Below are 21,688 nucleotides of genomic sequence, written 5' to 3'. Positions count from 1 at the left end.
AGATCCAGGGAAGACATCCAGATGCTGGCATCTTCTTCACATACGACGGTCAAGAGGGTCAGCCTGCTCCATGGATTCCATCCTGGTCAGCCACGTTTCCCAGTAATGTAGAGAAAGTTGTTTCATAAAAGGTGACTGGATGGACATTGAGTCATTGTCTGGACCTTTGACTCAGAGTTTACCTAACACTCAGGACAGTGTAAGTTCCACATCAGAAACGGATGGAAACATCACTCGCAGCACAATCTGGGTCCCAGGCAGTACTCATATGTAGCTGTCCGGATGTTCAAAGTGCTTTTTCCACAAAGCAGTTTGAATCAAAGTAGCCGAAAGAGAACAGGTAAAGTTTTTTTTTTTTTTTTTTTGGTTTTTTTCGAGACAGGGTTTCTCTGTGTAGCTTTGCGCCTTTCCTGGAGCTCACTTGGTAGCCCAGGCTGGCCTCGAACTCACAGCGATCCGCCTGGCTCTGCCTCCCGAGTGCTGGGATTAAAGGCGTGCGCCACCACCGCCCGGCGAGAACAGGTAAAGTTTGCAGAGGTCAGTGGAGTCAGAACAAGCAGGGTTGGTGCCTCCTGCTTCTCTGTGCCTGCTTCCTCTCTGCCTGCCAGGAAAGGCTCCAATCCAAGGAATGGCCTCACATAGCCGGCTGCCGCCTGCTCTAATGGACATGCCTTGGAGAGCTCCATATGCTTTTGGGAAATCGGAGACTCTGCTAAATATCTCTTAGAGGGCCGGAGCAGCCAGGATTGAGTATTGGCCAGAATTTCACTCCAGATATCATTGTGCGAGCCCTCAGCCCCAGGCAGGCTGCACAACACAGAGGTGAGCTGGGAAACCCAAGCAGCAGCCGTTAAAGTGGCGAAGCTTAGATGCTCCCATGTCCTTACAAAGGGGCAACCACTTGGAGTTCATCAGTATAGCCGTGGCAACCATGTTCTTCTTTGCACACCCCAGAGGCGAGGAGCTTGGAAGGGAGGGTAGGGAGATCCTCTTCACCTATGGAGAGAAGAAAGGACAGAGCTCCATGGTCAGTGCATTTCACCGGTCCAGACCCCAAGGCCACGACGTGGCTGAGATTCGCTCTCGTACGTTGTGCCATAGCCAGACATCAGAACCAGCTCAGACCAACTCTTTCATCCTCCTAACAGGATCTAGTCCCCTTAGGAGAGGAAGGAAGAGCCTTCTTTTAAGGCCAAAGTTTTGGGAGCGTGGCTCTAAAAAGTTACAGGTGTGGCAGATTCCCTAGGCTCTCTGGGAACGAGCCCTCCTACCTGGGGTGCTGTGTAAAGCGAGGATGGAGAAGACTGCGTTCACAAACCTGCCCAGTGCGTGTGTTTTGGTATTCCAATCTCTTCAGAAAGATTCAGTGCAGAAAGGCAATGCAGGGCTGGTGAGATGACTCTGAGTTAGGAGACTGCCACCAAGCCCGACAACCTGAGTTTAATCTGTGGGACCCACATGGTGGAAGGAGAGAATCTACTCCCACCAGATACCCTTTGATCTCCACCCGTCTGCCATGGCACATGCCCCACCCCCACCCCCGTGTGTGTGCACACAGAAAATAAACATATTTTTTTAAGGTAATACTGTGTGCAAAAGTGTGTATAACACTGGTGGAGGGTCTGAGCAGCTCACCATAATTTATCATCATCATTTCTGCAGTTCAATATTCCCCCCTTACCTGGAATAAATCAAGACTATCAGAGGAGCTATGTTATTTCCTATCGGGTTTCACTGCCCAATAAGGTACCTAAATTGGGGATGGCTTTCAAAAGTGTGGCCAAAGGCTATATGGCCTGTATCAAGAGCCCAATCCCTAGACAGACACAGTGGTGCACACTTTTAATCCCAGCACTCAGGAGGCTGAAGCAGGTGGATCTCTGTAAGTTTGGGGGTCAGGCTGGTCTACACAGTGAGTTCCAGGATTGCCAGAGTTGCATAGTGAGACCCTGTCTCAAAAAAAAAAACAACCAATAGATGGTTGGGTGGATGGGTGGACAGACGGATGGACCAACGGACAGACAGATAAAATGAGGATGGATGGATGGATAGATAGATAGATAGATAGATAGATAGATAGATAGATAGATAGACAAAATGAGGGCCCAGTTCCAGGGCACCTTACCTAGGCCAGAGGAGGAAGATACACTCTCGGTCAGGGAAGATGTTTCCATCTGGTCAGGGGAGAGTCCTTCCATCAGAGGCAGAGACAACTCTGATGAGGGCACAGAGGAATCATATATGCCTGAGTCCCGCGGCATATCCGAGGGAATGCCAGCTTTCACTGCATGCAACAGGGGCAAGGCAGGGCCACTCTCGCAGATGGGCTGGGCCTCAGTATCCTGGTCCAGGCTTGCATGCTGATTTTCCAGGTACGAGTATGAGTCAGCTGGCCTAGGGGCCCCAAGTATAGCAGCCTCAGCTTTTAGACAGAAGTCACTCTCTGGCCCTGGTTTGGTTATGACATCATTTAAAACCAAACCGGAGTCAAACTTCTCCAGGACTGGCTCCTGGTAGCGCACAGCGGGAGGAGGGAAGGGTATAAACTGCTTCTCGAACCAATCAGGTTCCTCATCGATAAACTGGTGCATGTTGCAAATGGCAACATACAAGGAGCGGCCAGACTTGCTCCGGAAGTAGTTCCTTCTACTGCTGTGGTGTCCTGGGTGCTGAGCCAGCCCCTGAAGGCTGTGCTCTCCCGAGTGCAGATGGGAACACAGCTCGGGAAGGTTGTCCATGAGCTTGTATTTGGTGCTCAGGTCCAGAACGCAGGGGACATCTCCTTCACAGGAATAATCAAAGTAGACAGCGATAAACTTGCTCAGTGCTGCAGATGAACTCTGCTTGGCCTGACGGAGCCTTTCCGCAATGGCGGCCACAGCCACGAGGAAGAGCTCTCCTTGGCCCGTGCCTCGACTGCCTCCTTTGTGTTTGTAGTTCTTCTTATCTACGAAGTACTTCATGCCTTTGGAGCACACGACAATGATGAACTGGGACTCGTGGATCTTCTGAATGACCCATTCTCTCTGCCCTTCTCTGCAGAGGCTGAGATCTTCCCAGAGGTCCAGAGCCACCTGGAAAGAGGACAGGTCACCTCACTGCTTATTTACACCAACGTCCAGAAAGAAGACTGGAATGCCAGTGAGTGGGGTCCCATAATCTGCCCCTTAGCCATTATTAGCAGGGATACGTGAAGGCGCGCGCACACACACACACACACACACACACACACACACACACACACACACACAGAGAACAGCTAAAGCTCTGTGGTTAGCAACTGCATTCACACACCAGACTTCCTGAAATGCCTGCCATCCATGGCATCGCCTCGATAACATGTTGGGTCATTAACACTGCTGCCCTACAAGTGAAGAGACAGAAGCCAGGGTTTCCAGCAACTTGTCTAAGAAACCTTGAGAATGTCCTCATGGAATCTGCACAATGATAGAGAGCACAGAACGGGGAGGAACTGAGAATAGTGCATATGATGAGTGAGGCTTCCAGATCTAAAGAGCAGAAAGACCCTGGGGACAAGGCTAAAAGGCCCTGAGAAGAGGATGTGGATAGTGACCCCAGAGTGTACTAGGAAATGGGGCTTGGACCTGGTGCCAGGGCCACCCACAGAGACAGGTGACTCACATGCAGCGTGTGACTAGGAAAGAGGGCCTCTGTGGCCATGTTCACAGACCCAGGGTTAGCCCACTGTTCCGCTGCTGTGGTGTTGTTTCTGGTTAACCCTGTCTGGATTAAGTACCGTCCTCTACCGTTTCATAGAGGTCTACAAGCTCGACAAGGCCTGTGAACCGGAGGGTTTGGGGGTAAGAGGGTCAAGGGAGCAGTGGAATCTCTGGTAAAGAAAAGAAAGCCAAGCATGTGTGAGCCTCTCAAAGGATTTCACCTTTCCAGCTGCTTTCATCTGAAACTGTAAGGAGCATTCCTCAGCAGCTGTACCGGCACCTTTTCTCCTGTAGCTCAAAAAATAATTCCTAACAGCTAAACACGGATTAGGGGAGGGGCGTTCCAATATCTACCATCTGCTAAAAAAATACTGAATATCTCATACTCTATTAACATTATACAAATTCAAGCTAACTGGTTTTTTGTTTTTTTGATTTTTTTTTTTTTCCAAAATAGGGTTTCTCTGTGTAGTTTTGGTGCCTGTCCTGGAGCTCACTCTGTAGACCAGGCTGGCCTCAAACTCACAGAGATCCACCTGGCTCTGCCTCCCGAGTGCTGGGATTAAAGGCGTGAGCCACCACCGCCCAGCCTAACTGGGTATTTTAAAAATACATGAACTCTAGGTTTATATATCATACAAAAATAGTTGTACTAATTTTTTTTTTTTTTTGTATGTGTATTGGTGATTGGTGTGAGGATCAGGGATCAGATCTCCTGGAACTGGAGTTACAGACAGGTATGAACTGCCATGTGGATGCTGGGAATTGAACCCAGGTCCTCTGGAAGAGCAGTGCCCTTAACCACTGAGCCATCTCTCCGGCCCTTGTACTAAATTTTTGATCTGTGTTTTGTTAAGCCATGTGTGGCATAATTTACAAAACTGTAAAAACTCTGTCCAGGGCTGATTTCATCTTAATAAACAAAACGTAAGTGCTTTTGAAAACATACCTTTCTATCTCTGACTGGGCAATTGCAATGTGGGGCGTTCTGATGATGGAGAAATCATCAGAAATGGGCCGGCCCAGAGAGCAAGAAGCTTAACAACTTGGACCAACTCAGCCATCGTTAAGTCAATACCGTGGATGGTGCAGCTATTTAAAAAAACAAACTGTATGTGCAATCTCATCTGTGCACAAAAGAACAGGGCACACATACGCCACTCATGTCTGTGCTACCCGAGCATGTCAGGTCGCTGGCTGCTGTGGCAGCGTTCACCTGCTAGGCTCAAGGCTTCCCCCCACAGGAGGAAATCCCACCAGCTTGTAAATACATCTTCTTAACACCAGAGGGCATTCTCACCAAAGAAATGGGCCAAATGGCAGTTCAAAGTAGAGGAACTACAAAATATTGCATGATAACTGTTTTTGTGACAAACAAATGGTATGCCTTCCACAATGGTTTCAGACTTCACTCACTCTTTAAGCTACATGTTCATGGTTAAGAGGGGCTAAGAAAACTGGGCATATGGGCTCAAGCCTTTAACCCCAGAACTTGGGGACAGAAGTACGAGAATTAGAGGTCAGCCTGGTCTACATACGGATTCAGGATAGCCAGAGCTACACAGTGAGAAAAACCAAACAGGAGGAGGAGGCAGAGCAGGAGGAGCAGGAGGTGAGAACTAAGAAACCCGTGTAGACATTCAAACACTTGGCAAACTCTGGAGCCTTCTCCTTTCATGCCCTGGTTCTCTCTAGCCACTGTCTTCTCACTGGTTTCTCCCTGTCTGTGACACAGGAATCGACCTCAGCCCTCCCAAGATCTCTTCCAAGGGCATTGCCATCCTCCATCCCCAATCTCAGCAAAACTCCTTCAGAGAACTGCCTACACTCCGTCTCTCCCGATGCCCCCCCAACTGAGGCTTTGATCCTGCAGGTGCTCGACATGATGTCCAGTGACAGTCTCACATTCTGGTCACATGTTCCATGGCAGGGCACCCCTTTTCAGCACCCAAAAAACATCCTACCATGTGGATGCCAGTCAAGGGTTTCAAGCAAGACTATATAAGAAACATTTCCTGCTGGTGACAGACAGGACAAACTCAGACTGACCCTGGTTTGGAAAGGAAAGCACTGGGCAAAAGCAGGTTTCCAGAAAGCACTGGAGAGGAAAAGGCATTGACGAGGAAGATGGAGCTCAGATCCTGCCCAGAGCAAGAGAAGAAACTGGATTCCGCACCTCACAGCCACAAAAATCCTGGAGGAAGTAGGCAAAACACTGGACCACATTCATGTGACTCTGGCCATCTTTACTGGAGTAACAGAGGAAGACCTTGGGCCGGGGCCGGAGCCTGTCTCTGGGGAGAGCCGCAGCGTATGTGGAGGACTCCGGGCTTTCTTCATCTAAATGTGAATATATATTTTCTAAATTGGGAGAGAAGATAAGGTTGACACCTATAAACAAAGCTTTGTCTTTTTCCACATGACCTGGGTGGGTCTCAGTGTCTTCAGGCAATGAGCGGCTAAGCTGGGGCACCGTGGCCCACAACAGGAATCCCAGCACTTGGGAGGCAGAGGCAAAAAGGTCAGAAGTTCAGGACCATCCTCAGCTACACAGCAAGTTGGGGGCCAGCCTGGGCATTACATGAGACCTGGTCTCAAAAGTAAATTCACCAAAAGAAACAGTTGACATCCCCATCTAGGGAGTCTCTGGTCTGCAGAAACTGATGTCTTCTTCACAGTGCAGCTTGAGGCAACTTGAGGAGTGAAAAAACGGTTTTAACCTGAAACTGCCCTTGGATGTGTCAAGAAATGTTGCAGCAGCCGCCACTCACATCAGTGAAGGGCTCTGGCAACCTAGTCAACTAAAGGATTAGCGCAGGGAAGGAGAATTGTTTACTGATAATTTTTAAAAAGTGAAGCATACCGAAACAACAACAGAAGGACTTTTTTCTTGACAGAAGGTCTCACTCTATTAGCCAGGCTAGCCTCCAATTCCTGGATTGAAGTGATCCACCTGCATTAGCCTCCAAGTGGCTGGGACACCAAGTTGGTCCCACCGTGCTTAGCAGAAAGTACACAAGTCTCAAGTGAACATCTTCACAACCTTTTTGTAAGTTTACACCTGAGTGACCCCACCCAGACAGACCAAGATATGGCTTGCCTATAGTTTTCCAGTGAAATGTCTAACTCATCAATGATGAAGCCCTCCATATGACTCCATTCTCAGACTTCAGACTTCCTGAGTTTGAGAATGGGATTATATGCCTGTCCATTGCCAGGTCCTAGAGATTAACAGCCAAATGTTTGGATTCTGGGAACTTAAGTAGGCAAGGAGCTGGCAAGGACGTCTGAGGTGCCCCAGGCCCCTCCTGGAGGAACCAGGGCTTCCCAGGCTCCCTCTTCGTTGGCACCCGCCCTTGACTTGCCACAAACTAGAGGGTGGGGAGGAGAGGGCCCTGCACAGAGACAAATGAGACAAATACCTTGCTGTTTCTTTCTGCACATCACAGTGAAGAGCGTAGCGAAGGCGGAGATGACGACCAGAGGCACAGTGATGGCCACAGCTCTGATGGGTCCCGCCCAGGGAGAGTGCACTGGGAGAGTGCAAAGGGAGAGCTGTTAAACTTAAGCAGCAAAAACGGGCTCAAAGACTGGGGGGGGGGAATCCCCCTTTTTGTTTTTAAACATAAGCTGACTAACAGGTCCCAGGGTCCCCAACCACCTCCCTCTAGCTCTGCAGTGGCGATTCTAAAAGGATCCCACAGCTGTTTTTAAAGGGTTGTAGGAAAGAATTATTCAATAGTTCTGAATCCGCTAGGACAGTAAATACCCGGGAGTGAGAACTTTGCCCTCCTTCCTACGACTTTTCTTCCGAGGACAATCGCCTAGGCTCGGCAGAAGCCAGGCCCGCTTTGATCTTCAAGGCGCCAACATGAATGTGGAAGGGAACTCACTCACTCGGTGAGCAATCATTTGAGAGAGAAGACGCGGCGGTGTTGTCTTGTAAACCAAGACAGTAGAGAGGACAGGAAATACCAGGAGCCTGCTCTAGAGAGGGACAGCAGACCCAAGGCGGAGCACGCGGCGCCGGCGCCATACCTGGCCTCACGGCGTACTGCACCACTTTCCTGGTTGTGTTGTTGTCGTCCACCAGCTGCGGAACAGAGAGTGCAATGTCACCGCAGAGTTTCTACGGGGATGCGGTGAACCGGTGACTCCGCTGCTTCGCCTCACTGGCGATGGGAACACAGCGGGAGAATAATGGCGGCGGTTTAACACTTTTTAAGTCAACCGTTTTAAAAAAGAAGGCGCTGCGGAGCTGCCTCAGTGGATAAAAGTATTTATCGTGCAAGCTATGAAGACCTGACCCCAGGGCCTGCATAAAAGTCAGGAACCTAGTATGAGCGTCCATTATCCCAGGAGGAAGAAACGGGAGAAGTTAGTTATTCAAAGTCATCCTCAGCTCTAAAGGGAGTTTGAGACTAGCTGAGCTACATGGGACTCAAGTCTTAAAACAAACAATTGAAAGACTCAAAATCCTATGGGAACTGCTCCCTGTGGACATAACAACAGGGCATTCAATGACTGTACGTACCTCCATGACATAACCCCCTGGAGAAACATTTTGGAGGAGGCAGCTGCTTGTCTCTGTGTTCTGGTCCTACAAAGAAGTAAAGAGAAATTCAAATGCCCATCTTAGAAAAGGCCTCAGTCCTCTTCTTCCTGAAGCTGAAGGAAACTTGCCACTGGTTTTGAGCACACTTAGTTTAAAAACGAAAAACACAACAAACAAGGGCCATTGATCTGCTAGTGACTTGGCTCAAGATCTGTGTTTTCTACTTCTTAGCTATTGACCTCCAGCAAGTCAAGTGACCTCCTTGAGCCCCAGATTTTCCACCTACAAAGGATGAACAGAAGCGGCTGTATGATGAGCAGTCAGGATTTGACGAGCAGAAAGCTCTGGGATTGCCACACAGCACCTGGCAGATGCTTAAAACACAATACAAACTAGAAATTTGGATGCCTTGGTTCTGTGTCACCCCAAAACATCCAAAGTGGGGATAACTAAGAGCAATGGTAAGTAGGCTGGAGACAGACCCAGTGGTGAGCATTCCTAAACACCCACTGACCACAGGAGCTTAACACTTACCTCAGCCACCCAATAGCACTTTGAAACATGTGTGTTCCTTACACACACAGTCGCTCGCTCACCTGCTTGCACGTCCTCCGCCTGAAGGGGCCTTCATGCTTGAGCTTATAGTGAAGATAGAAGCCACGGAAGCCAAAGTTATGTGGCGCGTGGTCAAAGGACACTTGTACGTCTGAACCGTGCTGGGTGATAGTCAGATTCCGAGGCTTCCAGACTGTGAGGAGGGAGGACCCAGTAAGCACCCAAAGGCTGCCCCAGCACCATATGGGGTAACGCTTTGAGACTTAACAGACAGCTCTACTTACAGGGCTTACAGGCCATGTTGTCTGGTTGTAACAACAGGTCGCAGGCTATTATGTTAAAAAAAAAAAAAAAAAAGATGGCTATTTTTAGTTTCAGGACAGTTTGATGTTTTCCTTCTATAACAACTGAACAAAATATATACTGGGCTTGGTGTGCTGGAAAAGGTACAGGTTACATCAATTCAACAACGACTTTTGTTACAATTATGTTGTATCTTAAAACAAATTTAAAGGGGAAAACATACAAACATTAATGCAGAACATTTCACGCCACCTAGTGGAAGTGGTGTAAAGCCACCAAGGATTTTAAAGCTTGTCCAATTCTGCAGAGCTTCAAGGCTCCAAAGGCAGTGGAGCTCTTCACACTTCTGTCGCTCAGGATGCCCTACTGTGGGGATGTCTACACACAAGAGGGCTCTTGAGTGGGTCTGGTAACCACGGAGATGTCATTTCAACCTTCACATGCATTCTAATTTTTAGACATGATTTCTCATAAACACATTCTTTGAGTCTTCTATCCGATCATTATGTAGAAAGTAACAACAGATGTGACCTGCACATGGTCTTGACCTAATGAATATCTTTTTTTTTTTTTTCAAGACAGGGCTTCTCTGTGTAGCTTTGCGCCTTTCCTGGATCTCACTCTGTATAGACCAGGCTGGCCTCGAACTCACAAAGATCCACCTGCCTCTGCCTCCTGAGTACTGGGATTAAAGGTGTGTGCCACCACTGCCCAGCGAATATCATTTTAATTAGAAGAATAGGAAATACAAAATAAGTTGGCAGCATAGAAAACAACCTCATTAAGAAATTGACAAAGGGCTGGAGGGATGCCTCAGTGGTTAAGAGCACTGACTATTCTTCCAGAGGACTCAGGTTCAATTCCCAATAACCACATGGCAGCTCACAACTGTCTGCAACCCATTACAAGAAATCTAACATCCTCACACAGACATACACACTGGCAAAACTCCAGTGCACACAAAATAAAAACAAAGAACAAAATAAAAAAATAAAAAAAAAAAACCCCACAACTTCGAAGGGTAGTGGTGGTGACAGTATACATCTTTGATCCCAGCACTCAGGAGGCAGAGGCAGGTGGATCTCTATGAGTTTAAAGCCAGTCTGGTCTACAGAGTGAGTTCCAGGACAGCCAAAGCTATAGAGAAACCCTGTATCAAAAAACCAAAACCAACCAAACAAAAGAATTTGACAGAAGGGAACACGGATACAGGCTAGGGCTGAGACCAAACATCTCACAGATGAGGAATACAACAAGACCAGTCACAAGGAAAGGGCAGGCCAACCTGGACAGAGAGCTGGCCACCCAAGACCTAGGTGAGAAGTCTGATCAGGAGGCAGGAGGAAGCCACTGAAGGTCTCATGGTGACTAGCCACCAAATTTCAAAGCTGCCATTTGGGGAGATGAACGAGAAGCCACATAAGGAATAAATGGAAAGCCAGCACGGTTGGCAGCCGGCAGTGTGGGCTTCAGAACTGCGCTTCTCAGCCAAGCCCCTGGCCTCTCTGTGTGTGAATGCACACCTACTGAGTGTATGGGGGGAGGGGGTTTTCATGGAGGGAGTATTACAGAGGTGGGCTGCACTAATATTTAGAAAGCATTTAGAATAGAGACTGGATAAACTTTAGTGTTAATTTAGTAAAATTTTCTAGAAAAAAGTGGTCTTAGGTGTGGATTTTTCAAATTACATTTGTTTATTTTATATGTGGGGCATATGCATGCCACAGCCCACATGTAGAGGTCAGAACATCAGGGGACAACTTTGGAGAGTTGTGTGGTGATATTTTACTTTACTTATTATGTATTATCCCCAATAAAGCTTATCTGGGTATCAGAGGAAAATGTCAGCCACTATATTAAACATAGAGGTCAGGCAGTGGTAGCACACGCCTTTAATCTTAGCATTCGGAAGGCAGAGATCCATCCAGATCTGTGAGTTCAGGGCCACACTGGGAACATAGCCAGGTGTGGTGGCACATGCCTTTAATCCCAACACTAGTTAACCATAGGGATCTGGAGGTCTGGACAGACAGACAGACCTGGGCAGAAAGAGGAAGTGATGTAGCTGGGTGGAGAGAGGAAATGAGATGGCAGGGCACAGAAAGGTATATAGGCTGAGTATAGAGGAAGCAGCTCTCTCCTGGGCTGAGGATTTCCTAGCAGTAAGAACTTGCAGCTGTGGCTTGTTCTATCCTTCTGATCTTTCAGCTTTCAGCCCAATATCTGGCTCTGGGTTTTTTATTAATAAGACTGTTTAGCAATTTGTGTTACATCATTCGTCTTACCGAGTTGGTTCTCTCTTTTCTCATGTGGATCCTGTGAACTGAACTCAAGTGGTCAGGCTTGCTGGCAAGTGGATCCCTGTGCCACCTTGCCAGCCTGAGATACTGCTTTTACCCTCATCCTGACCACCCTCATGATGTTACAACATTTTATCTTTTTACCCTTTACTTCAAAAATCAACTTATACCTTTTATTCCTAGGCTGTGTTTTTGTTTGTTTTTAAGTCACCTCTCAACCCTTTTTTTTTTTCCTTTAATGCTAGAGATCAGAGGGCCTTGTACAAGCTAGGCAAGTACCCTACAAGCAAATTACAAAATCACACCTGCCAACAAGTATCACATTGCTTTTATACATGGATGTGTTCATGGTGATCACAGTGTCATCAAAAGACAAATGTTGGGCCGGTGAGACAGCTTGGCAAATAGAGGCATCTGCCACCAAGCCTGATGACCTGAGTTTGATCCCCAGGACCCAAATGGTAAAAGGAAAAGACCAATTCCTTCAAATTCTCCTCTGACCTCTACACCACACCATGGTGCCTATACATACCTACACACACACACACACACACACACACACACACACACACACACACACTGTGGAACCCCCCCCATACATATGCACACAAAATATATAGCATGGTGGTGCATGCCTTTAATCCTAGTACTTGGGAGGCAAAGGCAAGTCCCTGTGAATTCAAGAGCAGCCTGGTCTACAGAGTGAGTTCTAAGATAGCCAGAGCTACACAAAGAAACCCTGTTTCAAAAACAAAACAAAACAAAAACAATGATTAATTAATAATAATAAATGTTTGCCTTTAATCCCAGCACTTGGGAGGCAGAGCCAGGCGGATCTCTGTGAGTTCGAGGCCAGCCTGGGCTACCAAGTGAGTTCTAGGAAAAGGCACAAAGCTACACAGAGAGACCCTGTCTCGAAAAACCAAAATAATAATAATAATAATAATAATAATAATAATAATAATAAATGTTTTAAAATATCAGCTGACATCTGGCATGGCAGCATATGTTTGTAACCCCACTTGGGAGGCAGGGCAGGACTGTTGTAGTTTGAGGCCAGCCTTAACTATATAACTAGGTTCTAGAATCAGGTCTCCAGAGTAAGACCTTGTCTTACATTAATAAGTAAAGAAACAAATGAGAAACAATATGGAAATAAACCATTCATGCCTGATCTAAAACTAGGTAGAGAGAGGTATCTCTAGTTGGGCTGGCCTAATGTTTTGGTTGGTGTGTTTTCTTTGTATTAGGCTAGGATCTTGCTAATGCAGCCCGGTCTGCATTAGCAAATCTGTCCTCAGATTTGCAGTGATCTCCCTGTTTCTCCCTCCTGAGTGCTGAGATTATAGGCATGTGCTGCCATGTGGGATATTCCTTTACATTGTGCAAATATGTGTCACTGTGATTGGTTTAATAAAGAAGCTGACTGGCCAATAGCTGGACAGGATAAGGTTAGGTGGGAAAACCAGACTAAGGACACTGGGAAGAAGAAAGGCAGAGTCAGAGGAGTCATCAGCCAGACACGGAGAGAGGAAACAAAAGGTGTAAGATAAAAGAGAGGTTTATGCCACATGGTAGGATGTAGATTAATAGAAATGGGTTAATTTAAGTTTTAAGAGTTGGCTAGTGGGGTTGGGGATTTAGCTCAGTGGTAGAGTGCTTGTCTAGCAAGCACAAGACCCTGGGTTCGGTCCTCAGCTCCAGGGGGAAAAAAGAGTTGGCTAGTAACAAGCCTAAGCTGTTGGCTGAGCATTTATAATGACTATTAAGTCTCTGTGTGGTTATTTAAAAAGTGGATGACAGAACAGATCTGATTGTGGTCCCAATGAAAACCTGTGACTATACTACCATGTCCAGCAAATAACTGCTAACCCAGCACATGCTAGGTAAGCACTCCACCACAGATGCAGCCTGCTAACTGTTACTTATTGATTTCCTTTTTATTATTTTATGTGTATGGGTGTTTTGCCTGCATGTATGTCTGTGCCTGGTGTCCACCAAGGTCAGAAGAGGGCACTGGATCTCTGGAACTAGAATTATAGATGGTTGTGAGCTGCCAAAGCAGGTGCTGGGAATCAAACCCAGATCCTCTGGAAGAAGAGCCTGTACTTAGTACTGAGTCAACTCGCCAGCCCTTAGCTTTTATTTTTGAAAATGCATTTCTGAGCTGGTATAGTGGCTCATGCCTGTAATCCTAGCATTCATGAGGCTGAGGCAGGAAGACTGACATGATGTTTCTTCTGACATGGGCTACCTTTGAATTCCAGGGCAGCCTAGACTGTAGAGAAACCTTGTCCCGTTTTTCTTTTTTTAAATGTAAATTTGCTTCTCACCCTACTTACTTCACATCAGTATCTGGTGCATTTGTAAATACGTCTGTGGAGAAATCAATGGAAGTAGAAATGACTCCTTTGGGAGCCAGGCAGGAAAGACAATACTCACCCCGGGTTCTGAAGAAGAAAGGATGGTAATTGCTTTCATTTTTAATGGAAGGGAAGGGGACAATCTTTACAAAGTAATCCGTTTCAAATTTCATATTCAGGAAAGGCTGAGATTCCATTCCCTAAAAGGGAACAAAGACACACGTATTGTGGAGGAATTGTCCACCTCCGCCCCCACCCCTACCTACAAAAGACACAATTCCAGGGTGAGCAGATCCCAGGCGAGCAGAAAGTCAGGTCTGCTTGAGGAACTGAGGTTGGGTTTGGGTCCCCGATGCTAAAGATGGACAGTGCTGTCTGTTCTTAGACAAGAAAGCGTGGCACCTCAGTACTGAGTCTCTGAGCTGGAGGGAGCAAAGGGCGAGCCCACAGACGCCTGGGATAGATGCTGCTTCTGTGTAAGCAGAGAGGTGTGTTTACCACAGCTGAAGAGCCCTGCTGAAGAGCTTTCCTGGGAGTGTGGCAGGCTCGGTGGCTGCTGCCTCCCATTCTCGCCCACCTTGGCTGGGCTGTGGACCCCACAGCCGCCCCCACCTTCTCCAATTTCAGACTTTCAATAGACCATTCAGACCCCCAGAACAATGGTGTCTTCAGGGGCACGTTCCCCGAGGGTGACTTACCGTTCTTTGGAAGCTACTGTTGAGCTGTTTCGGGTCCTTTAGAATCAGTTGTTGGCACTGCCTTCCCTCTGACTTCAGCTCCTCCAGTATTACTCGAAATCCTTTCAGGAATTCAATGCCTAAGCAAAGCAGAGGCTTTTAGGAAAGGCAGACCTACTTACTTCGGAACACCCTTTCCCTCCTCCAAGGTGGCAGCCTCTCCAGCTCTACACCAAAGCTAAAGGACATCCTCCTCTGCCAGCGAGTCTACAGAACAGAACGCACATCCTTCATTCCCTCCTCCGGGACAGGGTGAGTGATTGCTGTACCTAATACGTTCTCTAGCCCACTCGGCCACTGGGACCAACATCTGTTGCTTGTGTGACACTTGGATTCAATGTTTAGGCTCAAGTCTAAACTGATCACAATGTCTATAGTGGAATGTATAATTTCAGGCACACTGAGCTGACAGTAATTCCCGGTGAATGCCCCCAAACTTTGTTTTTAACCTGAAGTTTTAGCTATATACTTTCCTGATGTGTTCCACTGGGAATTTAACAAAATTCCCAACGAAGTGTATGTCTGCACCCAAGAGGGCTCCTGGGCTTGGGATTAAATATTTTAGGGGAATGCTGGTCTTCCTCTAATCATGCCTGAAATGCAGACACCCACCCGAGGGCTGCCCAGTGTGTGCTCCGAATTCAGTGCTCAGGGCCCCAAGACGCCCACAGTGCCACTGAAAGGCAGCGGCCCAGCCTCCCCACCTGAGCTTCCTCCCACTGCACATCTGACTAGATGCTTTCAGGAGGATTAAGCTCTGATGGCCACAGGAGCCAGCACTGGGGCTCTGTATCCCATGGAGACTGGCGTGGCCCAAGTGCAGCTGGAGATCCCCAAAGCTGGCCTTGATTGTCGAGATATCGATTTCACATTCCTTCTGAACACCAGACAAGGAGACATTTTCAACCCTTCCCCTCCCAGGGCAGAAGTAATTACACAGGATGCAATTAACCAGGTGGGGAAATTATTGATGGCAAAGGTCACAGAAATCTTTTTCTCCTTTGAATAGCTCCTCCAATTCTATAATTATTTGATGAAGAGCACATATTTCATGGTGGTTCAGGCAGAAAAGCCAAATTAGAGCCTCATATTGTAGAAGCTGGGAGTTCTATGGTGCATGGCGTTTTGTTAATCACAAAGCTTCCTGTGGGGTGATAGTCAGTGGATCCACAAACAGATTCAGACACAATGACATGATACAACATCTCTGCAGGACCAACTATTTAGACCTCACGGGAGATTGCCTTTTGGGACTGAAAAAGAAATGATGTTTGAACAAATCTTTACTACCTAAAAACTAAGATTTGATTCATGCAATGTTTCTAGAAAGATTGTTTTTTTAAAAAAGATTTATTTATTTATTATGTATACAGCATATGTGACTGCAGGCCAGAAGAGGGGGCCAGATCTTATTACAGATGGTTGTGAGCCACCATGTGGTTGCTGGGAATTGAACTCAGGACCTCTGGAAGAGCAGTCAGTGCTCTTAACCTCTGAGCCATCTCTCCAGCCCCCTCTAGAAAGATTGTTAACAAAAGGGAGGTGACTCAGGATTAAAAGCAAGCCTCTTACAATTACTTAAAAATGGATCAGCTCAGGTACGCAGCATCGATAGATAGACCTGGGCCTTGTTTCTCAAAAGCCAGGCTGAAAATCATAATACCAAATATGGGCTGAGGGGAGACTGAGGCAGCAAATGTAATTCCTAATACACATCTATCCTGAGCCCGTTAACACTGTGAGGCTGTGTGAGATCACAGGCGCTGTGTGCCCCCTGACAGAGACCTCCCCTGGAGAAGCACACTTGTTCTCTCCCTCTCATGTTGATGAAGGACTCTAACAAGCATGGGAGGCGGGTACCATTAATCCCATTTGCAGCTGACTGAGGAGAGGTTTAGAGAAACTGACTGGACCCTGGGATCACATGGTAAACAAAGGATCGAGCCAGGAAGTGTTGAGCTCTCAGCCACAGCCCTTAATCTATGTGCTTTCCTGACTTCCGAGGAACCGACTTGATGGAACCTGCCCACTCCACCTCCCAGCCCACCGTAAATCATTGTCCCTCTTCCCCCACTAGCCCACACCTTACGCTCTTCCTACAGAGGTTGCCTGCAGTTGGTCTGATCAAGGCTTAGCCATTTAAGCCTTCAAGGGAATGACCACTTCTTTTATCCAGAGGATATTTTCAATCTTTAAATGTTAAGAGAAAATGACGTTTGGAAAACACGTAAGGTCTAGACGCAGAAGTATTTCTGTGGACAGGCAAGTTGGCCCAACACCTCCGTCTTCCCTCCCCTTTCTCTCACTACTATACTGTAGTTCTGAGATTTATTCTTGTTCAGATTAAGAAATCTAGGCTAGGGGCTGGAGAGATGGCTCAGTGGTTAGGAGCACTGGCTGCTCTTCCAGAGGATCCAGGTTCAATCCCCAGCACCCACATGGCAGCTCACAGCTATCTGTAAGCCCAGTTCCAGGGGATCTGATTCCTTCACACAGATATATATGTAGGCAAAATATCAACACACATAAAATAAAAAATAAATCATTTTTTTTAAGGAAAGAAAACTAGGCTTTATTTTACTTCTCCCTGGGCAAGTGCTGAAAAAAATGTCCACGACCAGTGCCAAGTCAGAGGGCCAGTGCAGGGCTGGGATGGAGGTTCTGACAGTCGCAGTTGGTGTCCGACAACGTTCTCTGGCCACCAACCACAAGGCAATCTCCACCCCGTCTTGGCACTCGGGAAAACTAGGGCTCTACCAGTCTAAATGCCTCCTGTGAAGGGCCAATCGCAACCAAGCATGGCAGTACAGACAGAGGACCCCAGGCTTTGGGAGGCTCCGGCAGGAGAGATGGCAAGCGGAAGGCCAGCGCTGGCCACATAGCCAGGTCATGTCTCAAAAGACAAGAGGGAGCTGCTGAATATGCTGGGACACATTTTTCCTCCCAGCACTTTTGAAGTGGAGACCTGTGGAGGCAGGAAGATCAGGGTTTGGAGGCTATTCTGGATGACATCCTGGATGACAAAGTGGGTTTAAGTCCAGCCACAACTAATCACTTGTCTCAAACAATAAAAATCAAATAAACAGAAAGAAATTTTGCTAATCAAATTTACTTGAATGGGTTCAAAGAATCGTAGGTTAAGGGAGATGGCTCAGAGGTTAAGAGTACGAGCTGTTCTTCTAGACGTCCTGAGTTCAATTCCCAGCAACCACATGGTGGCTCACAACCAACTATAATGAGATCTGGTGTCCTCTTCTGGCATGCAGGCATATATGCATGCAGAACATTGTATACATAATAAATAAATCAATATAAAAAAGAAAGAAAGAATCTTAGAAGCAGGGTGGCGGTGGCACACGCCTTTAATCCCAGCACTCGGGAGGCAGAGCCAAATGGATCTCTTGTGAGTTCGAGGCCAGCCTGGTCTACAGAGTGAGTTCCAGGACAGGCACCAAAGCTACACAGAGAAACCCTGTCTCAAAAAACAAGAAGAAGAAAAGAAGAAGAAGAAGAAGAAGAAGAAGAAGAAGAAGAAGAAGAAGAAGAAGAAGAAGAAGAAGAAGAAGAAGAAGAAGAAGAAGAATCATCATCATCATCTTAGGTTATCCTGGCTTGACTGCACCGCCCTCTCATAGGTATCAATTCATTCAAGAAGACAGTCTCAGCCAATCAAGTCAGCCAGAGAAGGTGGGCTTGCTTGCTTTCTAGTTCTTTATTTCACTCTGAGTTTTGTTGGCCTTAAAGGTCTTTAAAAAAAAAAATCTCAGCCGGGCGTTGGTGGCGCATGCCTTTAATCTCAGCACTCGGGAGGCGGAGGCAGGCGGATCTCTGTGAGTTCGAGGCCAGCCTGGGCTACCAAGTGAGCTCCAGGAAAGGCGCAAAGCTACACAGAGAAACCCTGTCTCGAAAAACAAAAACAAAAACAAAAAACAAAAAAAAAAAAAATCTCAACTTGGTCTCCACCTTTAAAATTCACTGATTTCATGCTTTCTTATGAAAACAGGGATTCTCCTGGGGGTGGTTAAAAAAAAAAATCACAAAATGTGCCGAAGGTGGGCCCACACGTCATTTGTGACACAGAGACCACTGCTGGTGGAGGCTGAAGCCACATGCCCTTGGACAGGCCACGGGGACTTCCGGCATCACCACCTCCCTCTGACTAAGGCAAAAGCACTCAGTCTGAGCTACAGGGTAAAGCCCTGTCTAAAAGGAAAAACATCTCCGATACGGTATCTTCTCAAACCCACGATTCTCTAAAACAAGGAAACAAAACAGGCCACGGGACACTGCTCCGAGCTGTGTGTGTGCCTGGCCAGGAGACAACAGAGCACAAAGTGCCCCAGTGTCCACATGATCGCCTCTCAGCCTCGCTGTCATCGACACCCGCTTACCCAGAGGCCGCCACACATCGCCACTCAGGCTGGCAATCAGGCTGGCACTGTCCATTCCCCACAGAGGACATGAGTGTTACCACTTACCAAGGGCCCCTGGGGACCAAAGAATGGTGACCGCCACTTGGTCATGGCAAGCATACTGGCTGATTGTGATGTTCTGGGCATCGGCAATCATGTGCTTCCCAACTGGATTCAAGTAGGTCGTACAGTCTAGAGAGGTGGGAAAAGGAGAACACTTTTAAGTTCTTAACCTTTGTCTTCCATCCCCTCTTACCAGACTATGCAGAGTATGTCTAGGGGAGCCAAATCCACTCTTATGAAGAATGTCCTCAAAAGCTCAAATAAGACACCAGAGTTGCGTATGGCTTAGGAAATATGTTACAGAGGGATGTACCTGCAGCAACAAAAGCCCGCCCACTCTCCGGAATTGAACTCCTGGCCGTTGCTAGGACTATTGGACACAGTGTGGATGTTTGTGTCGGTCATTACCTTTGGTTTTTTTCCTACTCCTCTCTTACTCCTAGGGCATTCTGCTGAAATCACTAAGTACTTAACATCAATTCTACCAGTTTCCAGCATTAAGGAGTGGTGTGAAAGAAAACCCTGTTAAATACTTTGGAGTGTGTTTATTTTTAGAAGAGACCAAGAGGGCAAGGTCACCAGGGAAAAGGAACTAACATGTGGGTGTGAATCCACAGGGGAGTCATTTCCCAAGCAAACTGTTAAATAGCTCAGGGTCTATAACACAAGGCACAATGTTTGGGTGGTAAGGATGCCAGCTAGCAAGACAAAACAATTTCCTCAGAGATACTCACAACCCCTACTAAACCTCCAAACCCCCAAATCAATAGCTCAAAGAGAAAACAACAGCAGCCTTCTTTGATTTTTGTCTGATGGTGTCAATGCAGCCATCACTGAGGGAACAGCTGTAACACTGCTGCACACACCTGCAAAAGCTACCCTAAGCTTTGAGCCCGCATCACGCGGGAACTTCAGAGAATTACCACACACCACGTATGGTAGATGATGCCCTTGCTGAGAGACCTGTTTACGGGCTTCCCCCCAGCAGATATGAACTCACGATGTTCACATGGCTTTGTCTCCCTTTCTTTCTCGTGATTCAGCTCAGATTGCCTCTCCTGTACCTATGGCAAAGGGCCTTCACATCATCTGCCCGGCACCCCAGTGAAGCAAGGAGCATTTCCCTGGGGTAGAAGACTCTGGGGTATTTCTAAGAAACTTAGTCTGTTGCATTTTTCCCCCTTGTAAGCTGTGCTCATTTCTCATTTTTTTTTTTTTTTTTTGATTTTTCAAGACAGGGTTTCTCTGTGTAGCTTTGCGCCTTTCCTGGAACTCACTTGGTAGCCCAGGCTGGCCTCGAACTCACAGAGATCCACCTGGCTCTGCCTCCCGAGTGCTGGGATTAAAGGCGTGAGCCACCACCGCCCGGCTCATTTCTCATTTTTATAACTAAAAACATTGGCCGGAGGCATTTGAAAACACAAAGGGATATAAGAACAACACAAAAGTCATCCACGTTCTCCCCACACACAGGTCAAATGCAGTGAGGATTCCAAGGGGTGCCTCCCAAGCCTTTCCACATCATCTCCTTTTTCTTACTGAATACAATCACACACTAGCTACACACCCTGCTTTTAAAACTCTAGCCTCCACAATGTCTGTGTGTTGCTTTCTTGCCTGACCACATCGGGCAACATCCCCTTCTTAAACTTCAAGTGCTGCAAAAAGTTACATTTGTATCTCAATATTACTCGAAAGGGTGTTAGTAATAATACTAAATTCTACTTGTACTAAAACATGACTCTTGGGCGAGAGGGGTGGCTTAGTGGTTAAACTGCCGGCCTTACAAGTACCTGGACAGGACCTTCAGATACCCAGAACCTGTAAAACTGTTATGGGCATGGGGACTCCACAGCCTTGGGGACTGGAGACAGGGGCCCCCCAGATCAAGCAGGCTACTGAGACTGACCACAGCAGCAAGCTCTGGGTTTGACTGAGAGATCCTGCTTTCAGTGAATACGGGGGAAGGGTCAGCTAGGAGGATGCTGACATCAACTTCCAGTCTCCGGGTGCACACCCAACCACATGCAAATGCATTTCCACACATGTGGGCCCACACACATGCAACCATGTATACAGGTTCACACACATGAAAATGGGGAAAAGAGAAAAAAACCACACTCTTAAAATAAGGTATGCTCACTGAGTACAGAAGGGAACTATAGAATAGAATGGCGGGGGGGGGGGGGGGGGGGGGGGGGGACACACACACACACACACACAACGAGTTCAACACCCGGATTGCACAAATTAGAAAAATGGGGGCTGGGAGATCAGCTAGGTGGCTTGGAACCCACCACTGACCTGTCCAGGGGCAGAATGATGACAAGCAGCCTCGGGGGAACGTGGGGGGGGGGGTGGTCCCCTCAGCTCTAGCTGCTCTTCCTATTGGCATAAGCTCTGAGTTCAAAGTATTCAGCCTGCAAAAATCTTAAGTATTAAAAAAAAAAAAAAAAAAAAAAAAGGCAAGATCTTATCACAGTTGTAAAATCCCAGTATCTTCATTTACTAAGGTCTGTAATATAAAAGAAACCTGCTTACTGAGGTCTGTAATATAAAAGAAACATGCTTACTGTGGCCTGGAAAGATGCATGAACAATAGCTAGCTATTGGGGTTTTATCTTTCCTCATTCCTAATGCCAAAATTGACAATAAGGGTTTTTATAAATATAAGTATGCAAGTAGAAAGTCTAAGAATTAAGAAAATGTACTAAAACGTA

At 47.0% G+C, this 21,688-nt stretch overlaps 1 protein-coding gene across 2 annotated transcripts in view; it reads right to left on the bottom strand.

The window, feature by feature from the left end:
- Window positions 1–522: 522 nt before the first annotated feature.
- Window positions 523–21,688, bottom strand: part of Il17rd (interleukin 17 receptor D) — a 63,738-nt gene continuing 42,572 nt past the window's right edge. Inside the window, exons 3-13 of one of the 2 annotated variants that reach the window (XM_006981473.3) lie at window positions 18,972–19,097; window positions 14,455–14,573; window positions 13,836–13,956; window positions 9,075–9,119; window positions 8,832–8,983; window positions 8,215–8,280; window positions 7,719–7,773; window positions 7,103–7,213; window positions 5,857–6,041; window positions 2,126–3,074; window positions 523–996 (exon numbers count right to left, since the gene is read on the bottom strand). In XM_006981473.3, the coding sequence (XP_006981535.1) occupies window positions 884–996; window positions 2,126–3,074; window positions 5,857–6,041; window positions 7,103–7,213; window positions 7,719–7,773; window positions 8,215–8,280; window positions 8,832–8,983; window positions 9,075–9,119; window positions 13,836–13,956; window positions 14,455–14,573; window positions 18,972–19,097 (2,042 nt within the window). In that variant the 3' untranslated portion in view covers window positions 523–883. The remainder of the gene's footprint in view (window positions 997–2,125; window positions 3,075–5,856; window positions 6,042–7,102; window positions 7,214–7,718; window positions 7,774–8,214; window positions 8,281–8,831; window positions 8,984–9,074; window positions 9,120–13,835; window positions 13,957–14,454; window positions 14,574–18,971; window positions 19,098–21,688) is intronic. The other variant, XM_016000045.3, reaches the window with a different exon arrangement.

The sequence above is a fragment of the Peromyscus maniculatus genome, chromosome 9, assembly GCF_049852395.1.
Source record: "Peromyscus maniculatus bairdii isolate BWxNUB_F1_BW_parent chromosome 9, HU_Pman_BW_mat_3.1, whole genome shotgun sequence".
Taxonomy (NCBI): domain Eukaryota; kingdom Metazoa; phylum Chordata; class Mammalia; order Rodentia; family Cricetidae; genus Peromyscus; species Peromyscus maniculatus.
This window is presented reverse-complemented; position numbering and strand designations above follow the sequence as displayed.